Here is a 7,306-nt window from a genome sequence, read left to right on the forward strand (position 1 = left end):
CATCAGCAGGCACCTCTTCTCCATGCCAGAGACAGTGTGTGCAATAGAACTTGACTTGGACACCAGCCAGTGCCCCTCCTCACTCATGCCAGCCTGCCAGAGGTCTGTCACCTGTCACCAGCTGCCTGGCTTCACCCCTCCGTCAGGAGCAGGACTGTATAGCTGACACTTGCTCATCTTGCCGGACCAGATGAGGTCCAGTGGATGACACCATCCCTACTGCATCCTCTGGCTACCTCTCCACCCAGCTATCACCTTACTGTTGGTGGCTCCCTTCCTGCTGGCCTGAGGGACCCCTCAGGGACAACTCAGGACTCATTTCTTTCAGTCCTGTGCCTGCTTCAGGTGTTCTATCAAGCATGCCTCAGTCTGGTCTCTAATAGAACAGCACAAAGGGGATCCAGCTCCTTTTATTAGTCACTCAACAAACATTTCCCAAAGACTGTCTCAGGCATCCGAGGGACAATGGTGAATGGGGTAGGCAGTCCCCAGCAGACCACGCAACAGGGAACCAGGTGCTAACCACACACCACCAAACAAGTATTTAAATAATGTTGCAGTTGGGGCTGGAGAGACGGCTCAGTGGTTAAGAGCATTGGCTGCTCATTCCAGAGGATCTGGGTGCAATTCCCAGTCCTCACATGACAGCTCACAACAGTCTGTAACTCTGGTTCCAGGGGATCTGACACCCTCACACAGACATACATGCAGGCAAAACACCAATGCACATAAAATTTAAAATAAATTATAAAAATATTTAAAAATATAATGCTGGCTGGGTGTGGTAGTGCACTCCGGAGGCAGAGGCAGGCAGATCTCTGTGAGTTCGAGGACAACCTGGTCTACAGAGCGAGTTCCAGGACAGCCAGGGCTACACAGAGAAACCCTGTCTCCAAAACAAACAAAACACTGCTGCTCCTTCTTCCTACTCTTCCTCCTCCTCCTCCTTCTTCTTCCTGGAGACAGGATCACTCTACATAGCCTTGGCTGTCCTGGAACTCGCTAGGCTGGCCTTGAACTCACAGAGATTCACCTGCCTCTGCTAGTGTTAAAGGTGTGTGCCACCACGCCCAGCCTTAAACGCTGCTGATGTTGTGATTTGAGTGCGTTTCTAGAGTACAACAGACCTTAGAAATTACCCTAAAATAACTCACTACAACCCCAAGGCTCCTATGCTCACCCATGTTTTGCTCAGGGCCAGGCCCAGGTGGGGTGAGAGAGAGAGATCTTCTAATCACCTGTCACCCCAAATGAATGAACGAACCCATGAGACAGGGTTTGCCCGACGCTGTCCCTTCCCTGTGGGCAGCTGGGGGCTCCAAAGCAGGCCCTGCCCGCCGCCCCCGCTCGCATCCTGGGAGGGGAACCGGCAGCCCAGTGCCCTTCCTGCCCCCAACGCCCCGGGCTCCTTGGGCGCCCTCTTGGCAGAAGAACAGAGGGCATCCAGAGCGGGTGGCAACTCGCCCCGCCACGAGCTCGCAGCGGCGGGCGATAGGAGCTGGGGGGACGCTCAGATAGACAGACAGATAGCGCTCTCCTCGCCTGCCCCCGCCCCCACCTTTCCCACGCGGCGGCCTCCCGGGGCGGCCCAGGCCAGGCGGTCACCTACTCCTGTCCTTGCGCCCCGACCTAGGCCCTCTGCCCCGCCAAGCCCAGGTTTTTCCAGGCTCGGCAGCCTGTGGCAGGGTCTGGCATCGGAAAGACCCACCGAGCCCCCTACACACTCTACACAGAATGAGACCCCTTTCCTCTCTGCGGGCTAGCTCCGCTGGGGCCTTAAGACAGACTGCAGAGCCCAGGAGCAACCACGTGGTGGCGCGCTGGCACTGCGTGTCCTCGACATGTGCGTCTTGGCTAGGCAGAGCAAGGGGGACTGTGCCAGAAGGGTAAAGAAGGCAGGACGGGTGGGGGTGTTAGGAGTTGAAACTGGGAGAAACCCTCTTTCCCCCTAGGATAGGTTGGGGAGAAGTGGGGATGCAATAGAGAAATGGGTTTGGGTTTGGCACCCGGAAAAACAAGTATTACCTGGGAACGGACTTAGAGCCAGACATGGTCTAGGAGATGGGGCCTCTTCATCCGGGTCTCCATGGAGGGAAGAAGCTGAGGGGCATGCCATAGCTCTTAACTATTGGAGATAGATGGATCTCCATAGATAGATATTTATGCACACTCGGGCATGCACAACTGACGGTGGTAGAGTTCACAATCCCGTGTGTGCTCCCACTGCTTTCCACCACACACACACACACACACACACACACACACACACACACACACTTTCTCACAGGCACTCTTGCATGTACCGCAGACCTTTTGGATTCTGTGGAACATGTAAAATCCTCTATCCTTAACCCCTAACGAAGTCCGCCCTCCCGAGCGCTGTCCCATTTGTGTGGAACCTGCCCCCAGACCTACTTAGGTACACAGAAAGCCAGCCTATATATAGGGACTGCCGCCTCGTCCCTCTTTCAGTTCAACCTGGCCCATCTCTGAAACTTCACACCTATATTTGGGGTGCCTCCATTCTCTAGAGCAGCCCCTAAATCCATACAGCCTTGCTCCAGTAGGATGCTATCAAGTTCAACTTAGGACGTTTGCAGGCCCAGGGTGTGTTTACCTGGTGAGACTCTTCCTTCATAATTTTAAAAACTACATTTCATGACTGCAGTGTCAGAAAGATAATATATTAATAGACTCAAACTTTTTTTAAAAACATGGAAGTTCTTTTTCATTTTTTTTTTTCGGATTTTAAAAATGATCAAAGTATTTTCACCGACCCTGGGTCTTTGCCACTTTATCTGTCTGTCATTTGCAAAGCACACACATACATCACCAAGGACCACCTCCTCTCACAAATACCCAATGGGCAAATTCCCCTCCTTCCTCATCTCACCTAAGCCCACCCCTAGCCACGAAAACAGACGGGTTGCTCCTGGGGGCTCTGCATAGTCACCTCCTCCACATAGCCCCTGCTTCAGAGGATTTATCTGGGCTTGAACCCAGGAGGAACGTGGTGGTGGTGTCGGTGGTGTGTGCGTATGCGTGTGCGTGTGCGTGTGCGTGTGCGTGTGTGTGTGTGTGTGTGTGCATTTGAGGTAACAACAAAGAGGGTTGGGGGAGCCAGTGAGAAAGCGCGAGCATGTTTTGCCTCGAAGGCAAGACTTGCAGCCAATCAGCGCGCAGGAGCCTCCCTCTGCGACTCCAACATTGAGTCTATAACCGGCTGGCCGGGCGGAGCTGGCAGCATTTGACTGTGGCTTGGGACGCGGAGAGAGGCACGCAGCGACCGACCGACGACCGGCGATGGTCTAAGCGCCCTTCGGCCACCCCCTCCCCCAGACGCGACCAGGCCCTGCCCTCGCCCTCTGGACACACATCCCACCTGGGCTCCTCCGCCTACCCGGCGCTCGCGTCCGCCCGCTTCCGCGCTGCTCGGAGGAGGCCCGGGGAGCCGCGGCGCCCGCCAGCATGAGCGGCTCCTTCGATCGCAAGCTCAGCAGCATCCTCACCGACATCTCCAGCTCGCTTAGCTGCCACGCGGGCTCCAAGGACTCGCCCACCCTGCCCGAGTCTTCCGTCACTGACCTGGGCTATTACAGCGCTCCCCAGCATGACTACTACTCGGGCCAGCCCTACGGCCAGACGGTGAACCCCTACACCTACCACCACCAGTTCAATCTCAATGGGCTCGCTGGCACCGGCGCTTACTCGCCGAAGTCGGAATATACCTACGGGGGCTCCTACAGGCAGTATGGAGCGTACCGGGAGCAGCCGCTGCCTGCCCAGGACCCAGGTGAGGACGCCGGGGTTGTGGAGAGGATGCCAGGCACTAGAAGGTCCCCAAGGGAGAGGAAGTCTGGGAATGGGAGATGAAATCTAGGGAAACGTGCAGGGTAAGAAATAGAAGAGTTGAAGGAGATGGGTTAGATGACCCCCAGAGAGGATGGGCGACACTGTGTGGGGGCACTGTGCGCCGCGCGGTCTCCTGGAGATTCTGGGGCAGCTAGGGCCACAGAGAGCGCGCTCTGGGTGATCGGGGGAAGCTTCGATCTTGGGGGCACTTGAGTCAGCCGCCCGCGTAGCTTGAGGGCTCGAGAGGCCCCGAGACCCTTCCTCAGGACGCCGTCTGGGGAGACTCGGAGTAGCGAAGGGCACGTGGAGAAAGACCCAAAGAAGTCACAGAAATGGAGGAAGGAGAGACCGAGAAGTAGGGATGCGGAAAGAGAGAGGTGGGGATAGACAGAAAGAAATGTAGGGAGGACAGTCAGGACAAGCACGGAAGAAAGCAACAGAGGAAAGGAAGAAAAGGAAGGGGGGAAGAAAGAGAAAGAAAAGGAAGAGAAAGGAAGGAGGGAGGGAGAGGGAGGAAGAAAAAAAAAACAGAAAGAATGCCTTACTATCCTTGTAATTTTTTTGAAACAAATTATCCTGAACTAGGAAGCTTATTAAAAGAGGATGGGAGGACTAGAAGGTGTGGGAGACGCCACCGCCAGCTAGGTGGGTCACTAGAGGACGGTCCGCAGACGAGGGGCTGAGCCGGGAAGACGTCGCGAGCGAGCGAAGCCGCGCGGTCCTCGCCCAGTCGGTTCCTGGCGCCGGGGCTGGCGCTCCGGGCCCGGGGTGCGGAGCTGGGAGCGCCGCGCCGTGGGCGGCCGCCGGTCCGGCTCGGTCGCCGCGGTTCCCTCCCTGGGCGCGGGCGGCACGACGCTCCAAAGAAGTCCAGGGGAGATCAGTGGGCCGGAGGGTGCGGCGTCCGACATTGGGGGGTTCTCGGAGAGCGCAGGGGTCGCAGGCCGAAGCTAAACTGGTGCATCCCCCCGCTTGCAGTGTCGGTGAAAGAGGAACCAGAAGCCGAGGTGCGCATGGTGAACGGCAAACCCAAGAAAGTCCGAAAGCCGCGCACCATCTACTCCAGTTACCAGCTGGCTGCCCTGCAGCGCCGGTTCCAGAAAGCCCAGTATCTGGCCTTGCCCGAGCGCGCCGAGTTAGCTGCACAGCTGGGCCTCACACAAACACAGGTGAGTACTGAATGCTCAAGGGTCCCTGCGGGCAGATGGGAGCCTGAGGGACCGGGGATTCCCTAGGTACCTATGAGCCTAGCTGGCCGTTTAAGCACACCCCCAAACCCCTGCCCTGCAGCAGATTCAGGAACTCCTGCCTGTGGGTTGAGTCTCAGCTTTGACAGAGAGGTTTACAGTAGCGAGTGTAGACTGGTGCAGTGTGCATCTTTGTGAACTTATGCAATTGGGTATGTCTGTCACAGAGGGATGTCCTCCCCTGCCCCCCAGAACTCCCAGCTCCCAAGGTCCTCAGCAATGTTACAGGACGTAGAAGTCCGCGTTGTCTCTCTCCCAGATGAAGTATGTGCGTGTAGGGCACACAGGCGACATGTCAGGGAATACTCACATAAGGAGTGAGGGGGGTCCTTTAAGGGTCATTTTGCAAACAGAAGGCACGTATCTGTGGAGCACCAGTTACCTCGTACATTAAAATGTATGCTTGTATAAAAACATGGTCCTGCTTCACACCCAAATGTCTCTGCCAAAAGTCAAGCCGAGAGGTTCTTCACCAAAAGGCCATAAAGTCAGAAAGTGGGAGTCTACCCCCCACCCCTTTACCTGTCCCTAAACACCAAGAAGTCTCACTGCTCTGGGGAGGAATGTTGGGCGCTTGGCTCTCTACAGGTGTTGACAGACTAGCCTTGGTTGCGGCTGGGCTGCGTGGGGCCTGGTCCATCGGGAATCTGGGTCACCTGGTGAAGAGCTGATTCATTGTTTGTACCAGTCATGGGGTGGAGAGAAGCAGGGGGAAGGGGAGATACCCCAAGGGAAATTTAGGGACTCTAATTCACTTGCTCCTGAGTCCCTGGGTCACCTCCAATACCCAGTCAGAAGCCAAGAACCCCTCGTGCCTGTACGTGAATGGGGGTGTGCATGTTGGGGTGCTTATCTGGGTGCATCTGCGTGCATTTATAGCTTCACCGGCTGGTGGCTGTGTGAGGCTGTGAGTGGGTATGTTGCCGAGTATGGAGATACCTGTGTGGGTGTGTGTTTGTCCCTGTGTATCTGCGAACCTCGGCTTCAGGCCTCTGATGTGGGCAAAGTTTGCCCACAAACTGCCAGCCAGCTTTAGGGTGCCTTTTTGTTGAGGACTTGCTGTAGAGGAGACCATTTAAGTTTTCTATATGTCTTAACTTTCTAGAGCCTTACAGTGGCCCTTTGAGATAGGTGATAGTGTTGTCATGGTCCCCGTTTTGCAATGAGAGGGAGGTGAGGCCGGAGAGGTTAAGTAACCTGCTTAAGGTCGCACTTCAGAAGCAGCGGCGAACCGGATCAGTAGAACGTTCCAAGCCGCGGTTCTTTTCCAACTGGAAAGAAGGATGCTCGCTCTCGAGGGGAGGTCCTGGGGGTTTTGCCTGGTTTCCCAAGAGGCTGGGTACTGCTCTTGCCTTCTCCAGGCTGGGCTCCCTGTGGGGTTCCCTTTGGCACCCCAGAGAGGCTAACTACTTGCTCTTTTCTTATTCTGTCCCAGGTGAAAATCTGGTTCCAGAACCGCCGCTCCAAGTTCAAAAAGCTCTACAAGAACGGAGAGGTGCCGCTGGAGCACAGCCCTAACAACAGCGACTCCATGGCCTGCAACTCGCCGCCGTCACCAGCCCTCTGGGACACGTCTTCCCACTCCACTCCAGCCCCCGCCCGCAATCAGCTGCCCCCACCGCTCCCATACAGTGCCTCCCCCAACTACCTGGAAGACCCCACCAACTCCTGGTACCACGCACAGAACCTCAGCGGACCCCACTTACAGCAGCAGCCACCTCAGCCGGCTACCCTGCACCATGCCTCCCCGGGGCCCCCGCCTAACCCTGGGGCTGTGTACTGAGCACCCTCCTGGCCTGCGCCCCCGCAACGAAGGACCCCCAGGACCAGGCAGAAGGTGCCCTATCCTAGCGACACTCAGGAATCATCAAGGGGCACAGGGGAAAGAGTCCCTTCCCCCTCCCTTGTCCCTTATTCCAGGGACCCGAGAACCTCCAGATGAGATATGCATGGACCAAGGATGCCCCCCCCAAAACCAACCTCCTTCCCCCTGCTTAGACTGGGGCACCCTCCAGATGTTGAGGCATTTCACTCCAGTGGGGACAGCACATGCTCTCTGCTCCAGGAACCTGGATTGCCTTCTAGATGACTCATCACCTTCCAGCCTTTCAAACACAGTAGAGATCTCCAAAACGGGGAGAGCTGGAGTATCGGCAGGTCCAGCCTGTGCTGGGGCACCAGGCGCCGTGGATTCCAGCACTGCCAGACCT

At 56.5% G+C, this 7,306-nt stretch overlaps 1 protein-coding gene across 1 annotated transcript; it reads left to right on the top strand.

The window, feature by feature from the left end:
- The first annotated feature begins 3,468 nt into the window (after positions 1–3,468).
- On the top strand, positions 3,469–6,879 carry Dlx3 (distal-less homeobox 3). Its single transcript, XM_059269626.1, has 3 exons — positions 3,469–3,793; positions 4,828–5,018; positions 6,532–6,879. The coding sequence occupies exons 1-3, from the start codon at positions 3,469–3,471 to the stop codon at positions 6,877–6,879; spliced, it is 864 nt and encodes a 287-aa protein (XP_059125609.1).
- The last annotated feature ends 427 nt before the right edge of the window (positions 6,880–7,306 follow it).

This window comes from Peromyscus eremicus, chromosome 8a (genome assembly GCF_949786415.1).
Source record: "Peromyscus eremicus chromosome 8a, PerEre_H2_v1, whole genome shotgun sequence".
Lineage (NCBI taxonomy): Eukaryota > Metazoa > Chordata > Mammalia > Rodentia > Cricetidae > Peromyscus > Peromyscus eremicus.

Bases quoted from the DNA above. Each gene is read 5' to 3' on its own strand.
- Dlx3 (XM_059269626.1), top strand. From the start codon at position 3,469: ATGAGCGGCTCCTTCGATCGCAAGCTCAGCAGCATCCTCACCGACATC. The intron at 3,794-4,827 runs GTGAGGACGCCG...CCCCGCTTGCAG, and splicing joins GCTGCCTGCCCAGGACCCAG to TGTCGGTGAAAGAGGAACCA. The intron at 5,019-6,531 runs GTGAGTACTGAA...ATTCTGTCCCAG, and splicing joins TGGGCCTCACACAAACACAG to GTGAAAATCTGGTTCCAGAA.